Source organism: Bison bison, unplaced genomic scaffold, assembly GCF_000754665.1.
Source record: "Bison bison bison isolate TAMUID 2011002044 unplaced genomic scaffold, Bison_UMD1.0 scf7180017864034, whole genome shotgun sequence".
Classification (NCBI taxonomy): domain Eukaryota; kingdom Metazoa; phylum Chordata; class Mammalia; order Artiodactyla; family Bovidae; genus Bison; species Bison bison.
The window spans coordinates 2,029,540-2,046,160 of record NW_011494606.1 but is presented as its reverse complement, the minus strand read 5'-3'; the positions used below and the strand labels follow the sequence as shown (position 1 = coordinate 2,046,160).

Sequence of the window (16,621 nt, the reverse complement as noted above, 5' to 3'; positions counted from 1 at the left end):
TAACTGTGGACTTCCCCTCTGGGAACTGCCCTGAGGAGACCCCCCCACCCCACCCTGCCTTAAACTGGGGAGACAGCACAGGGCTGGGGTCATGAAGACACTCCCTTTTTAACTGTTCCACATGATCACTTTCTAGGGGTGTGGGGGCAGTATGGGAACGCTTTAAAAAAAGAAGCGCTCACATTTATGGATGACAAAGATCACCCAGGACGTGGGGTAGACAGCACCCCACCCCTCTTCTTGGGAGCGTGAGGGGAGGGAGAATGGAGATAAACTACTGGGGTGGGGCAGGGGGAGGAGGAAGAATTAAAACGCAACAATCAAACCTTTAAATAGTAACTTTTAAAAATATAAAAACAGGTCATTACAATGACTTTTCATTTTCTTTTTTTCTTCAGGAATCAATTTGTCTTCTACCCTCGCCTTCCCTTGTGGCAAGAGCCTTAACAACAGGTGGTGGCTAAGCATCCGAGACCCAGAGAGAAAGAGAGACTGAGAGAGGAATAGAGACACAGACAGACTCTGGACACCCCTCCCCAGCCTCAGAAAGGTTAGGGCACCCACCTTGCCCTTCTCTTCCGCCTCCAGAGCCAGGTATGTGGAGGGGCTCACCTGGGAGCAAGAACATTGGAGAGGGGTTCACTGGGAACCCCCCTTCCTTCTAACCAGACAGGATCACACATTAGAAAATAACCCATAAAAATGCAGTATAAAAATTATCTTCCATATGCTACATCCACGGAGAGCCCACCACCAGGACTCATAACGGCCTTTAGCTTTTCCTTAAAAAAAAAAAAAAAAAAAAAAGACCAAAGGAAAACCAAAACAAAAAACAAAATTCTAATACCTCAGAACATTTTGGTACCAAAAAGTGGCACCCGCAGAGGCTGATATTCTACCTGTAAGCTGTTTGGGCTCCTAAGAGAGACAGGAAGCCAGGAGAAGTCAGCACGGTGCACCCCCAGCCCAACCCCAAGTCCCCTCTCCCCGCTGCCCTGCCTGGGGTGGGGGGGCAGGGAGATCAACCTTAGACTCCGTCCTGCAGGCTAAATACACATTTTCCCTCTAAGGAGAGAGTAAGGGGTCAGAGGCAGGAAAGTGGGGAGAAGGCATTTTATGAAAGGACATCACTTCTAATTCCTTTTATTCAAATTAAAAAAAAAAGCACCCACATCAGTTGCTATTTTCCTCTGGTAGCTCCCTGAGCTGAGTTGCTATGCGTTCTTCTACCTTTGTGTCCTTTTCAGGTTGTGTCCGAAGATTAAGTAGGGCTGGAGACAGAGTGCCTTTGAACTTCCATTTCTCATCACGACAACCAAGTGTGCACCAAAGAGAGATGGAGGCGGGGGTGGGGTGGGGGAGACAGACAGACAGACAGCTTCAGACACCCGAGAGGGGAGCCAAAGGGCTAAGAGGCAGGTGGAACTCAGGAGGCCACAGAAAAATTCACTGTGTTTCTGCTGCCGTCAGCCTGGGTGGCACCCGTCTCGAGCTCTGCCTGTCCGTCAGTCTGTCTGGAGCTGGGTCCTGACACGCCTTAAGACGATTTCCAGGTCCACAAGGAGACACACTCACCCAGGGGTACCTGATGGCTGACCTGGCCGCCAGCCATACTGCCCCTCCTCCACCCAGGAGTCTTCTTCCTCTCCCACTCCCCTCTCCATTCTGCCCCCCTCCCTGCCTCCCCTTCCCAGATGGGAACTTCTGTTTAAAAAAAAAAAAAAAAAGCCACCACCACGAGTGGATTACGAATACAGCAGGCGAAATACACGGCTGGCATTGCCGGTGGGAAGGGGCCTCCTCCCCCGCTGACCAGTCCGAGATAGGAGTCTGTTATTTACACTTTTCACAAACCTTGTGCGCTGCACAATCGGGGACGTGAAACCCTCCCCCACTCCCTGGTACAAACGTGTGGTCCACACTCCAGTGTCCCCGGGCTGGGGAAGGAGGACACATCAAAAGAAAGGGGAAGGAAAGAGATTCATGAGGGTGTATGTGGAGAGCCGGAGCCATGAGCCTCCAAATCTACGTGCAGCCTCTGCCAGCATCGTTATGGGAGGAGGAGGGGAGAAATCCATGGGAGTCCGTGAGACACAGGAGTCCCGACGTGACGGGCGTGTCCTCTCAGCCCGCCGGAGCGCGGTGCTGGGCCGCTCGCTGCCTGTCCTCCGTGTCTGCGGGGTCTCCCTGGCACAGCCGAGTCGGGGTCTCCCAGAGCTTGACAGCCCCGTCACAGTCCTTGCTTAGTAGATGACCTCATAAACCGTGGCCTTCTTGTCACCAGAGCCTGTTACGATATATTTGTCATCCGCCGAAATGTCACAGCTCAAGACTGACGAGGATTCCTTAGACTGGAGGAGGAGAGAAAGGACAGAAATTCACTCTCTGGGGGTACTCAGCGCTTTCTTGGTACTCGTGGGATTCACCCGCCCTCTGCCCACCCTGGAGAGCATGCTGTGAGGCCTTCAAACACAGCCCTTCCCATCAGTGGGGCCCCTTCTGCCTGCTTCCCCATAAGGAAAAGCTCATTAACTGGGCCAGATGTGATCTTTACAGTCAGCTCCGAGCAGCAAAACACAACACTTGAGTGTGAGCTTTGCATCCTGAGTTTACAAATAGGAAGAAGCGTTTCTGAGCTGAGAGCAGGTGTATCCAGTGTAACTAGAGACTCTTGAAAGTTACATGTGTGATGCACCAGATGCCAGACTTCCAAACTGCATCAAGAGAATGTCTTACTGGCTCTGAAAGAGAGTGTGTGTGACTGTGTAAGTGTGCAAGACTGTGTGTGTGTCTCTCTCTCTGTGTGAGTGTATATGAGTGAGCGAGGGAGAGTGCAGTGTCAGGCCCCAGGCTTTGAAAACCCACACACAAAAAAAGCCTCTTCCCTCTCTCATACCTCTTTCTGGATCCTTCTCTGGCCCCATACCTCTCTCCTTATATTGAAGTGTTGAGATGGAAAATGAACTTACTTTAATACCAGACAACACTGCTCAGAAAAAAAAAGCTGCCCAGTTTGCTCATACGCCCGGTGCGCCTCCTGTGAGGGCTCAGTGTGCAGGCCAGAGCCAAGAGCATGTTTTCATTCCTCCTTGCTCTAGAAATCCTACAAGAGCCCCTGCTAAAAGCCCTCGCCCCAATCGGTCAGATGCCACTAGCAGCAGAGTATGGGTCCCACTGATGTGCCCAAGTCCAAACCCTCGCCGCTGGAGAAGCCGTCTTGGACTCCCAGTAGGTAGGGGTCAGGGCAAGTCCTGCTCTGCCTCCCCCATCCCTGCCCCATCACCGTGGCCAGGCCCAGACTCTCAGCAGAATCAAGAGGGGCACTTGGAGGGCAGGTAGTACCTGGAATATGCTGGCTCCATACGGAGTCCTCCAGGCGTTGAGAAGGTTATCTTTCCCAGTGCTCACAAACCACTTGCCTGCAGGCAAAGGAAACATCAGGTTGTGGGCTGCTGCCCTCTAAAGCAAGACCCGCCCCACATGGCCAGCTACCATGGAAACGCGGTGTGACCCGCTAACTAGTGCTGGGCTGACTCTTCCCTTGTGAGAAGCGTTTTGTAATCAAGACATACCACACACACACGGACACACACGGACACACACGGACACTCAGATACTGCCTTTCTCTGCAATCAAGGGGAGGGGTGGACAGGCTGGGACAGAGAGAGGCAGGATCTGCAGTTAATCACAGGGATTACACTTTGCCAGAAGATTCTTTTTAAAGCCACTAAGCTCAACTGACCCATCTTGATTCTACTACTGAAAGATGGCAGGAAGTACTGGGGATGGCGAAGCTCCAAGCAGCTAGAGATCCAGCCAAAGGTGGTGGGTCTCTGCAGGCACACCACCAGAGCTTTGCCTGCGTTAAAGCTCCAGGGTTCCCAAAGCCCTGGGGGGGTGCCTGCTATTCCTAGTCCATAAAGACCTGTTGGGGTTCAGAGAGGCTGGGACCGTCCTAAGCTGCATGGCTAGTCAGTGGGCCGGCACATACTCCAGTCCAGAGCTGTGGCCACCAAAGCCCATGGTCCAAACCACCTGTAGGCAGGTGCTCTGCTCCTGCCCCAGGCCAGCAAGGTCTGGCTCTGGCCTGGTGTCACAGGTGCTTGGTACCCTGTGGCAGTACCTGCATCCTCAGATGCGGGGCGGGATGGGGGTACTGGTCTAGGTCAGGAGGCTGGTTCTGAGACCATGCTCACTTAGGGGGGCTCTGGCCCTTCTCCAAGCTCCGAGCGGCATCCCTGCACAGAGGGCTGGCCAGGCTCCCGCTCCCCCAGGCTCACCGCAGTAGGCGAACTTGAGGGACAGCACGCAGCTCTCGTGCAGGTGCAGCTGGTACTTGTCGGGCTTGGTGTGGTGCAGCACCTCCACGTTGCTGCTCTCCATGCCCACGGCCAGCCACTCCCCGGTGGGGCAGTAACCCAGCGAGAAGATCTGCAGGGGAGGGGAGGACAGAGATCAGCATCCTCCAAAACCATGGCAGCGGGGTGCCGGGGGCAGTGCGGCGGGGACAGGAGGAGGGATAAGAGGGGCGCTCCTCCACGGCCCTGCTCAGGAACCCTGTGGGCTCAGTCTTACCGACTCCCTCCCCTAGCACCTCCCCACCTGCCATGTGCAATGTAAAGTCCCCCTCTCTCCCCCTCAAGGGAATAGGATCTCATGTTTTATCCCCAATCAACTTCCCAGGTGAGGAAGCTGAGGCTCAGAGAGGTTGCTGACTCTAAAAAGTAAAGCGGCAGAGCCAAGATTCAAACTCAGAGGTGACACAGACATTTCACTTTCAAAGTTATTCTCTGTCTCAGTGACTTTCACCTTTCCTTAAGAAAAATATGAGTAAATAAAACACTAATGTATTAAACGTGCAAGATTAAAATATTAACACAAATAATACAATAACAAAAAGTAATAATACTTAGCATTTATGGAATGCTATCTATAGCCAGGCTTACAGCCAAGGCTTTCAGAGGGACCATTGCAGGTATTCACATCAGACCCATGAAGTAGCTATGACTATTCCCATCCCATGAATGAGAAAACTGAGGCCAAATGCTCAATGGCAGAGGAGCTGGGAATCAAGGGGCAAGTGCGACCAACTCCAAAGCCTTGTGGATTCTGCTTCATGGCCACTTCCTCCAGGAAGCCTTCCTAGATGACTCAGCTTGGTCTCAGGTCCATTTGTAATGACTGCGTGTGAGGACCCCTTGGTCCCCTGAACCCGCCCCTGAGACCCAGGGAGGGAAGGCCCCATGCTGCCCCAGTGGACGGGGAGGGTCCCAGGCGCACACCTGGGAGGTGAAGTCGTGCTGCTGCAGCTGCCGGCCCTCCCGCAGGTCCCAGGAGCGCACGGTGTTGTCCAGGCCCCCCGTCCACAGCTTGGTGCCGTCGTGGGAGATGTCTATGCAGCTGGCCCCGTCCGTGTGGCCCTGGAACTGCCTAGGAAGGCCAGGCAGGGGTGAGGGTGAGCCCCAGGGAAGCACTGACTGCTATGTTGACAGCTGTCCCAGGGAGACGCCAACTCTGCCCCAGCAGAACGGGAAGCTCGAGGGCCATGGTCCCTCAGGGCTCCTCTCCCACGCGAGCGTCTCGGCCAGGGCCAGTACTTGCATGAGGTCACAGGGAGGGAGGACTCAGACCCAGCAGCTTAAGCTCCTCCAAACCGGTCTCAACGCCGCCTCTTCTCCCCACATCTCTGCGTGTCTCAACTTATCTGAGTTCTGCCCTGCCAGGTCTGCCCCAGGCCCCCTCTCCCTGGAGCCTGGTGCAAGCTCCTGGTCCACAGAGCCCTCCCGCCTCTGTGGGCACCTGGTACAAGCCGTCCTTTCACCTGGGTGCCCTCACCTGTGCCACCCCGGCCACCCCACAACACCTCAGACCAGCTGGTCGCAGCCACGATGCCAGCACGGCCTCCCCAGGGCGAGGACACCCCCGCTCCCCCCCGTGCCTCACCTGACCAGCGTCTGGTTGTGCAGGTCCCACACGGCAATGTTCCCATCACTGCAGCAGGAGAAGCAGACTTTGGCGTCAGGGCTGATGGCCAGGGCGTAGCAGGCCGGAGCCGAGGACGTCAACTCAGCCTTGATGCGGGGCGTGGGCGAGGCCAGGTCCCAGATGGTGAGCGTGCTGGCCTCGCCGCCCACGATGAGCGTGCGCCCATCGGGGAGCAGCTTGCAGGAGCGGATGTAGTTGTCCCTGTTCTGAAGGGGGAGGGGACAATGCTCAGCGCCACCCACCTCTCCTCCCGGGGACCGGGAGAGTCACATCCAGCAACACTGAGCACCCTTGCCACATCTGCTCTCTTCCTGCCCTTAATCGCGGCTGCCAGGCTGACCCCACTGCTCACTCGTGACTTTTTAAACTTTCACTTCTTCACAGACCCCTGGAGACCAGCATCATCTCCCCAGACAACGAAAGCAGGGTTCAGAGAAGTTTGCCAGGTTGCCCAGAGTCGCTCAGTCGATACAGGGCTGCGCCTGGCCAGGTCAGTGGGGCGCTGCCCCAGGCCCCAGCTCTCCTGTAACAGCTAGAAGGGATGCCCGCAGCCCTAGGATCCTCACCAGGCAGTCCAGCTGGGAGATGGGGCTCTTGCTCCCCGGCTGGCTGATGTCCCAGATCTTCACGCAGCCCTTGCCTCCTGTGTAGACGTGGCGCGTGGGGTTGCTGATGGTCACCGCACACACCACCTCCCCGTGGCTGAGAGTGTTGATCTGCCGGGCGTGCCTGGGGATGCCAGGGCCTGCCAGGGCGTCGTGGGGGAAGGGCACGGGCTGCATCTGCCCATCAGCGCTCACATGGAAAGAGTAGGCTCTGAAAGGGGGAGAACCACGCTTCTGCCATCTCCAGTCCTCTAACAGTTTCTCCTAACTGGCCCTAACCCCTGCCTGGCCTGCCTGCCTCCAAGGTGTCCCCTGCCCTCATCTTAGGAAACCTGGTAACCCTAACCTCTTTGACCTGGTTCCACCAGGACGGAGACAGCTTCATAGTCCTGACTTGACTTCTGCCCCTGCTTATAGATCCTTGCTCCAAACCACGTCACCGACCCCTCGTTGCCTTGGAACACCCTCTCCCGCCATCTATACAATCCCTAGCACTCTGACCCCGGAAAGGGCCCAGCTTGAATGCCACCCCTCCTCTAGGAGCCAGTAGTATTAGGGAAGAAAATCTGCTTGCCCCCCATCCCTGAATGAATCACAGAGTACACATCAGAGCCAGGGGTGAGCCAGTGTAGTCTACCCGCTGGTTCAGGTCATAGGAGTGCCAGCTGCGGCTAGAACCCACAGGAACCCCCAGGGCAGGGAAGATCCGTGGCATCCGGTTGGGAAGCCCAACATGTGAAATGTTCCTCCCCTCTCAAGTCCAGGGATCACAACCTCAACCCCAAACCTTCTTCCCCTTTCAGAGGGAGCCTGGGGGCGATCAGGAGTGCAGCCAGGCAGCCATCAGTGGGATTGCAACCTGCCCCAGGGGCACCCCTAGAGAGGCAGACACCTTTCCCCAGGAGAGGCCCATCAGGGCAGGGGATGGGTGAGTGGGTGGTGTGCTCTCTGCCCTCTCCAACAAGCAGAAAATAAGTAGTCAAGGCTTACGGTTTTCCACCAGGAATGGAGGCGAGGCTTGAGGGCAGGCCTGTGGCCCGCATGGGAGGGTGAGGGTCAAAGCCAACCTGTAAGGCAAGACAAGGCCAGCCCTTAGTGAGGGGTGCCGCCCTCCGTCCCCCTACTATACAACGCCGCAACCCCAGCTTCCTCCTCCACCACATCCTGTCCCACCAGCACCACGCTGCCTCTTCAGAGCCCAAGATGGCTGAGCAGAGCAAAGCCCCTGTTCCAGCGACAACACAGGCCGGGGCCCTCTCAGTAACAGCAGACACGCCTTGGTATAACACGTGGGCAGCCCCACGGGCCGAGGCCCTGCCTCGTGAAATCTCCTGACTCAACATGGGAGTCCCACCCCAGAGCGCCCAGAGAGACGGGTGCCAGCCCCGCTTCCCAGATGGAAGGGCAGCCCAGGGCGGCTGCTGGTGGAGGTCACGTGGTGACCAAAGGGCAGGGGTGGGAACCAGGCCTGTGACCCCAAGAGTGTTCCCTTCTGCTTCCTCATGAACACTCTCCCCCAAGGAGCTGCCTGTCACTGGACCCAGAGGCGCCCCCTGCACGCAGGACGGGTCTCTCTAACCCCCTCCACTCCCCTCCCACTCCTTGCCCAGCCCCCCAAAAAGGAGCCAAAAGGTCTACGTACAGCTCCAAAGCTCACCATTGGCGATCGGCCGTAGGCGGCGGCAGCGGCGGCTGCAGCCGCGCTCATCTGGGGCGGGATGTTGTGGAGGCCTGCGTAGGCGCTGGGGCTGGTGAGGGAGCCATTCATCTCGTGGTGGCTCATCATGGCAAAGGGCGCGGCGTAGGAGCTGGTGATGGAGATGGGCGTGCGCAGGGCCGAGGCTGCAAGGAGGCGGACGTAAGCCCGGACGCACCGCCAAGGGGAGAGGGTCCCACCCCCTCCATCCAGGAAAAGCGCAGGCCACCAGGCTGCCTCTGGCCCAGAAGCAATCTTTCCTGTCTTCTCAAGCTATCCACTCCAGGCAGTCCTCCTGGGCTGAGCTCACCTACCAGAGATCCCCATGTTCACAGCCCAAGAAGGTTTGAGGTGAGAGATGTGCCCACCTTTTTTTAATAGAACAAGATTCAGAGGCCCAGAGAAGAGCATTTCTCAGAATCTCACAGAACTAACAACAAAGGCAGACAGACACTGATGGTGTCCCGAGCTGTCTGAAGCTCTGTCCACACGCTGAGCTCAACGGTGGCCCCAGTGAGCCCTGACATGAGTGCTGAAGCAGCAGGCGTTCACCTCGGTGTCAAACCTGACCAAGTCCCGCAGAGACAGGCCCTGGGACAGCCCTCACTCCGACTCCCTGCCTGGTGCTCTGGCCCATCTGTGAGGCTCCAGCCCTGGCCCGGGGCAGACCCTCCCCTCAAGCACAGTCAGCTCAGCCCCATTGTGCCTACCCATTATACCTAGCGGGTCCATGCCTGGAGGTTTGCCTGGCATCGACCGGAGCCCCGGGGTCGTGCTGGTGCCAGGAGTTGGGGCATCATTCCGCGGGGTTGGTGTGTTGGACTTGAGTCCAGGGGTGGAGGATTTGTCATTCTGCAAGGGGGAAATGCAGACACCAAGGGAGGCTATGAAGATTCCTTTCTCCAAGAGCTAGACACCACATGAGGCCTAGTTCTCAATCTTCTGCCACACAACCCCTTCATTCTTGCCCAGTCTTGTTTGGCAGGGACTGTGTTCATTGTTCCCATTTTACAGATGCAGCAACCGAGGCTCAGAAAGAGTAACTAAGCACAGGGTTCAGCCTGTACGTGGTAAAGCCAGGATGTGAACCCAGGCCAAGCCCCAATCCATGTGCTTTCTGCTCCACCCCTCCACCTTCTAATCAGCAGCACTCCAGGTGCAGCCCCTTTTCCAGAAACTTTTTCTCTCTGCCCCAACCCTCCCTAGCCCTCTCCTAGTCTCTGCGGTGCCAGGAGCAGACCCCACATACATGACCAAGGTCTTTGGTCTTGGAGGAGGGCGTGCTGCTGGAGGAGGCCACCGAGGCGGGGCTGGTGGGGGCATCCTTCTTCAGGCCACGGGCCTTGTCCAGCCCATTTTCAGGAGGGGAGTGTGCCGGGCTGACCCGGGGTGTCGCAGGGTCCTAAGGACACAAGTGAGGCAGAGATGTGCTAAGAGCTACGATGAGCCTGAGTCTTCTCTGGTCCCAAGGGGAGGCCACCAGCTCTTAACAACCTAGTCTGACCCTTCCTCATCCCAGAGACGGGGAGACTGAGGACAGAGCGGGTGGGTGGACGGGATCTGCTCAAGATCAAACATGAGTTCAGGCCTCCATGCTGGGCAGCTGGCCCTCTTGACTTCGTGTAGATCCCTTCTAGCTCCTCATTCCCAGCTGAGGCTGACCCACGGGGCTCACCACCCTAAAACCCTAGGGATGGTGCGGAGAATAGAACTGACCTAGAGGACCAGGGGAGCCGGCCCCCCACTGGGATCTTCAGGGGTCTCTCTCTCTGGAGACCCATCCTAGGAAGCCAGCATGCCGAATGACTCCCCAGCCACCAAGCAGCCAAGCCCTGTCTTCCTCCTCCTGACCAGCCTGATGCCCCCAACCCAAAGGCCTCAAACCCAGCTGGGGCTGCCGGTAAGGGTGCAATAGCCGAGACACAACAGCTCCCACCTGGGACAGGAACCATCTCCAACTCCCCACGCAGAAAGCCACCCTGCGACCGGGAGCTGCCCTCACCTCATTGGAAACGTCCACCACTAGATCATCACTCTTGTCCCCGTCACTATCCTGCATGGAGAGAGAAGCCAATGAGAGGCCACACCCACCCCAGACTGAGCCCAAACCATCCCATTTCCACCAGCCAGGAGCTGAACCTCAGCCAAACCCCAAAGTGCACACTGTCCCCACTCAGCCCCACCAGCGGCGGCCTCCTCTTTGCTGCTTACTAGTGCAGCCTCCCGGACCCAGGGTCTTTCGGCTCCCACAGCCACCGGCAGCCTCACCCACAACTGCCCCATTATGTTTCTAAGCTTCCTTTAACTTGTCCCTCTGGAGCCAAACACCTCTCTCCAGCTGGCCTGACATCCGCCATCACTTGTACATGCACTGGTCTCGTTCCATCATTTCCATCACAGTGTGGGAAGGGTGATTAGCCTCATCTCCCAGAAATGCAGCTGAGGCTTTGGCTGCGCGATACGCCCAAAGCCCCAGAGCAGCCAAGGAGCTGGACAGGGAGGGCTGGGCCCAAGGGCACTGGCTCCCACACCACACTGCCCCCTGCCCTCTGCCCCAGCTCTCAGCCCTGCCCAGCCTGGCATAGAGCAGAAACCATGATCACCTGCAGGGTCAAAGTATGAGGGCACCAGGGATGGCACCTGGAGCAGACCACAGATTCTGAGGGGGCTGTGATGGTAGCACGGGGTTGTGGGTCCATCTGGGGGGGGCCCCCTAACTCTCCCCAGACTCCACAGGGCCCAGGGGGACCTCTCTGCTCACTCCCTCCTGGCAGTGGCCCATATGCTCACAGAGCACTGATCTATGCAGGCTTCCCATGCCCAGGCCACCTGCCCTCCTCAGCGGGCCACCTCTCCTCCCCAACCTGTACCTGACTCTTCCACGACCAGGCCCTGGGGCGGGGGAGGGCTCCTCCTTCAGCCCGGCCGACCCAACACAAACCCCAGCAGAGCCCCCAGACGTACGTATCGGCTCAAACTGTCCTTCTCTTCTGCTTTCCGCTTCTTGGCTTCCATGCTGTAGTCTGCAGATCCCCGGTGCTTCTCACTAGCTCGCAGGCTTTCCGAGGGCGACACTGAGTTATTCTGGAAGCAAGGAGGAGACTCAGTGTGAACATTTCATTCGTGCATCGATATAGCTCAGTGGGGTGACCCAGAAGGTCAGTTGAGGTGTCGTGTGTGCCCTGTAGGTCTTGGCTCCATCAGAGCCTCACCAGGGAGGGACGCCCTCCCAACTCCCCAGATTTGGTTCCTCTGGGAGAGGCCCTGAGAGCATGACAATTCTCTTTTGTAGCAATGTCGCTGCTGTTAGATAATTAACCTTGCACGAGCCACTGGCTTCTGGCCTATTAGCCTGTGCGCTTCATGAAGGCGGGGGTCGCACCTATCTCCTTTTCCACCCCTCTGTGCTCAAAGAATGGATAAACTGAATTTGTACAGAGTCTTGAAGACGGATCTGAGCTGACAAACTGGGGCTATGCACAATACCTCATCTGCTAAACCTGACAGGAAGAGGGACTGACAGGCAGGGGAGCTGCCAGGTGCCAACAGGTCTTCCAGTGTAAGTACGCAACGGGGCATTTTGTGTGAATGCCCCTCCATGACGGCTTGGCCTCCCGCAATTTTAGAGAGAAACACCAGGGTTGCAATGACGCAGAAAACACAATGTCATGAAGCCTCTCCCTCTGAAGATGGGAAAAGGCATAGAGGGCAGGTGGAATTCCCCTCCACTCTGTGATGATGGCCAAGTCCAGGTCCCGAGACGACGGGAAACGTGCCCAAGGTCCCCCAGCAGGAGGCCACTTGAAGAAAACCCGAGGCTTTTATGCCTGGAAAGAACTAATGAGTTCTCCCTTCAACTACAAAGCAAGTGAGGATGAGAAGAGTTTGGAATGTAAGGCCTGGGAAGAGGGAAGGTGGGCTAACAAGGTGAGGCAGGAGAAACAATGACAGTGGGTCTGAGGATGGAGCAGTCTTGGAAGTTGAGAGCTTCTCTCAGAGAAGGACTCCAGCTGGTGGTGCGATGGGTGAGTAGGGAACGACAGGCGTCACGTGGCCTCCAACACCAGGCTGGGAGCACATAGGGAGGTGCGATGGGCAGGGGTACCTGCCAGCAAACCTCTGTGCCAAGGGAAAGATACCACAACCCCCTCTAGGGGACCACTGAGGTTTGTTCCTTCCTAAGAGACTACACTGGTGGCTCAGTGGTAAAGAATCCACCTGCCAATGCAGGAGACACAGGTTCATCCCCTGGGTCAGAAAGATCCCCTGGAGAAGGGAATGGCAACCTATTCCAGTATTCTTGCCTGTAGAATCCCATGAAGGGGAGGAGCCAGGCAGCTACAGTCCATGGGGTCGCAGAAGAGTGGGACACGACTGAATGACCAAACAATAACATGACAAGAGACCGCACCGCACCTTCCCCTGCATCCCTCGGCACCTTCTTCTGCGCACCTGCCCTGGATCAGGCTTGAGGCTAGATGCAGGTGTGGAGGAATGAACAAGATGCAGTCCCTGCCCTCCAGCAGCTGACCGCCCAGCTGGGGCAGGGCGGGGAGCAAAGTCCAGTTCATCCTCGTCCCCGTGCCCAGGGGTGTGTGACAAGCCTACATGGGGACCTGCAGAGATGTCTCCTCAAAGGCGGAGGCCTTCCAGAGGCAGATGGAAAGTCTCCCCACTTCCCCCAGAGGCAGGGTCTGGCGTTCTGCGGGGAGCTGTGCGGGAAGGAGCCACAGAACCTCATTTCCTCCCCTAAGCCGGTTTCTGGGCAGCCCTTCCCTGCCAAGCTTCTGCCTGAAGCAAATTAAAATGGCAGAGTTATCAAGCCTTGAAGAAAATATGGAGGTTATAATGGAAGTGCAGCTTCAACCTTCCCCGCAGCTGGGCAGGCGCGGCAGCGATGCGCGCATAGCCGCAATTCAATTAGCCGCGGCGAGCGCCGGCAGAAAAATCACTGTCATTTCATTTCATTTCCTCCAACGGCGACCACCCCGTGCTAAGCAGAAACGCTCCCAGCCCCTCTGCTCTTGCGCGGGTAGCAAGGAGAGGGGGCGTGCGGCCGCTCCTGTTTCTCCCCGCGACCCAGGCCGCGGCTCTGAGAACAGCGGGCTCTTTCTTTTGCAGTCAGCTGCAAAGCCTCGCTGCTACCGGAGGAGAGTCATGTCAGGCGTTTAGCGGCATCGATCCAGCCCGCCTCTGGCTGGCAGGCGGCCAAAAAACTAAGTATTTTTTATTGCTTCGGCTAGGCAAGGAAATATGAATGAAGCTACCTCTAATTGGACTCCAGACTAACCCCTCCGGGACAGCTTCCAGCCCGGCCAGTCCGCCCCCCTCCCACTCCGACACGGCCCTGTCTTTCCTGCCGGGGCCTCATCTGTTGACAGCCTGGTTTCCAAAGGGCTGATTACCTTCGTTTCCACTTCCCGCGACACCATGGCTGCGTGCACACGTGTGAGCCCCTACCGCCTATCCCCAGGGCCGGCCCACAGCCCTCTGGGGCCAAGGACGGTGACCCCATTCATTTCCATTGAACTCTCCAGGGGCCCCTCTGCCCTGTCTCAACATCGGCGAGTGCTGTAAAGAGCCCCGATCTTGGGGGCTCCTCGTGGGATTCTTTAGCAGAAAGCATTCACAGAGAGGGCGCAAAGCCAAGGCCAAGAGAGATGAGGATGAGGACGTGTGAAGGCAGTGAAGGGATTGAGCAGCCACTGCTCTCTGTGGCAAGTCCGTGGTAAGCAGGTAAGCTGGGTCCTGGGTCCTGTGCTAAGTGGGGTCTTCCTAACTAAGGAGAGAGGCTGGCTGAGCAGGAATATTCCCATATTACAGATGGAGAAACTGAGGCTGGGAGAGGCCAAGAGGGCTACCCAATGCCCCATGAAGCCGGGACCAGGCTGAGCCTTGAGGTGTCTAGCCCAGCCCTCTTCCTGTCTAGGTAAACTACCTCTCCAAAAATGTCACCTCCTGGGATCAACACGAAAGCAATCAAAATGGATTTGCAGCTTCAGCTGTTCCTTTCTTATGCACCTAGCCATTCCTGGGCCCAAATGACCTGGATTTCTGAGCACACAGGCGAGAGCCTCGGGGACGGATGTGAGCACTGCTGCTGATGGGAGGTTCAGAATCAGCCCAGTGGAGGACTGGGGAAGGGACATGGGTCGAGATGGAGAAGCCACCCGAGGAAGCTGCTGTTTAGATGGTTAGTTAACTGCCTGACCTTCCAAGTCCTACTTAACACGAGGTAATAACCAAAGCCATCCTAACAGATTAGATGGCCCCAGATACAAGGACAGTGATGAGGAATAAAATAGCTTTGCTAATCGCTGGAGGATTTTTTTATCCAGACTCCACTGCGCTCATTCAGAAGGCTTATTCACTTGAAACAGAACCTCTGAGCCTCAGTGTGATCAGAAAGATTTACGGCAAATCTCAGAGCTGGCAGACACGCAGGCAGCCTGGCCTTAATGCTTGCTTGTGAGCACTTCTTAAACCAAGTTAAAGCCTGCAACAGGGAGAAACCTCAGGTGTTGGGAGGAAATAAAGACGATACAGGATCATATAGCAGACAGCCAACCTAGGGGACAGGGAGGGAACTCCGGCCCCAAATGAGGGAGGGACACCAGGGTCCCGAGCTCTGGGGTCAGCCCCGTGACTCCACAACCCCCCTTGTACGACCCAGGGCTGGCCGGCTGACCTCTCCAGTAATCACCTCTTATATAAAAAGGGGGTTAGTTACAGCTCACTTAGCCCAAATCTTCATTTGACAAACGATGGCCCTAAAGCCTGGAGAGGTAAAAGCTTGCCCAAGTGAAGGTCAATCAACAGGTGATAACAGCTCTTATTTCATGACAATACCCGGCCACCCCCAGGAGCCCACACAGGGTACCCCAAGTACCCTGCACCCCGAACGCACCCCACAGGCCCCAGAGTGCCAGCACTTACCGCACTGGATTCTCTCTCTTCAGGGACAGAAGGCCAGGAAAGGAGGAGGGTCAGGTCCCACAACACAGAAAAACAAAAAGAAAGCAAGGTCAGTCTCGTCCATCTGGCTTTTATGCTTTGCTAGTTCACGGGTTTTAAAATGGGCAGTGGCCTCGCTCTCTGAGTCACCCCGGGTCAGCCAAGGCAGAGCCATTAGGTGACGTCTCTCAGTTTGGAAATTAACCGCCCCAATTCCATCGCTTCGCCGGGCCACCAGGCCTGGGTGGGGCTGCAGGGGGCTCTGTGGCCTAGCTCTCCCTGCCATGCTGAGAAGGGTGCCAAGATTACTGGTCAGCAGTTTTTAAAGCCACGAGCCTGGGAAGGATCGTGCTATGTAAAATATCCATAGGATCTGAGAGTTGAGAACATTACTGTTATTTCTTTTTAATTAATTATAGGAGTGGTTTTTTGGTATGGTGGTGTTTTTATCACCCTTCTCTGTTTCTTTGCCAAGAGCCCCTGGAAGCAGAGGCCTCTGATTATCTGCCTAGTCAAGCACTAGCTCCCTGGTCCTCCTGTCTGCTGCAGAGAGGCCCTCTTCCTCTGTCGGGAGGATCATCCTAAGGCAGAGACAAAAATCTTAGTCTCAGTTCCCAGGACCTGCTACCACTCCCCAGCCTCGGCCTGGGCAGGATGGTGACGCTCCAAGGCCCTCATGCCCATAAGGCATTGGCATGTGCCCCAGTGAAATCTAAGCATAAATCAAACCATCACATGGTACACCTTGAATGTGATGTTATGTGTCAATTACGTATCAAAGCTAGAAAAAAACATCTGAGGGCAGACCACACAAAGTGGTCCTGTTTGCAAAGGGTCTGCTAGGAAGCCAGGCCCTTTCCCATCCCGATAAAACGAAGCCCTCCTGATGCCCTCCAGCTTCCTTGCGGGAAGGGCTGAGTAAAGGATGGGGGGCATTCTCATTCCCCATCTTCCCAGTCCTTTCCCTGTAGCGGCACCAGCACTGTCTCTATGTAGCGTACAGCCCCCTAACACGTCTTTACTTGAAAGTCAACTGGGTACCTTTTCCAAGGATCCTTGATGGGTTAAACACCTGGGAACTTGGCCTCTGTTCTCAGAGGGCTAATGATCTCTGTGAGGATGAAACGTTTTCCAGGGAAGGATAGAAGATGATGGCAACAGAGGTCTTGGGACCCCGACTCTTAAACTCCCCTGGGAATTTGGAAAAACCCTCAGCTTGGCCAGGAGGCCCGCCTGAAGGAATGGGACTGGGGCTGACCCTTGGAGAGTGGGCAGGGTGTAGCTAGGAAGACGGGAGGGTACTCTAGGATGAAAGGACCAGATGTCTTCCAGGGCAGAGCAGAGTGGGTACACTCAGGGCAGAGCAGAGTGGGTACACTCA

At 56.4% G+C, this 16,621-nt stretch overlaps 1 protein-coding gene across 8 annotated transcripts in view; it reads right to left on the bottom strand.

The window, feature by feature from the left end:
• Window positions 1–322: 322 nt before the first annotated feature.
• Window positions 323–16,621, bottom strand: part of TLE3 (transducin-like enhancer of split 3) — a 47,793-nt gene continuing 31,494 nt past the window's right edge. For 2 of the 8 annotated variants that reach the window (XM_010834486.1, XM_010834490.1), the window contains exons 8-20: window positions 15,223–15,239; window positions 11,251–11,370; window positions 10,289–10,339; window positions 9,536–9,688; window positions 8,997–9,138; window positions 8,233–8,432; window positions 7,581–7,657; window positions 6,552–6,801; window positions 5,944–6,191; window positions 5,283–5,430; window positions 4,281–4,431; window positions 3,343–3,419; window positions 323–2,351 (exon numbers count right to left, since the gene is read on the bottom strand). In XM_010834486.1, coding sequence (XP_010832788.1) covers window positions 2,244–2,351; window positions 3,343–3,419; window positions 4,281–4,431; window positions 5,283–5,430; window positions 5,944–6,191; window positions 6,552–6,801; window positions 7,581–7,657; window positions 8,233–8,432; window positions 8,997–9,138; window positions 9,536–9,688; window positions 10,289–10,339; window positions 11,251–11,370; window positions 15,223–15,239 — 1,742 coding nt within the window. In that variant the 3' untranslated portion in view covers window positions 323–2,243. The remainder of the gene's footprint in view (window positions 2,352–3,342; window positions 3,420–4,280; window positions 4,432–5,282; window positions 5,431–5,943; window positions 6,192–6,551; window positions 6,802–7,580; window positions 7,658–8,232; window positions 8,433–8,996; window positions 9,139–9,535; window positions 9,689–10,288; window positions 10,340–11,250; window positions 11,371–15,222; window positions 15,240–16,621) is intronic. The other 6 variants (XM_010834488.1, XM_010834492.1, XM_010834487.1 and 3 more) reach the window with 3 other exon arrangements.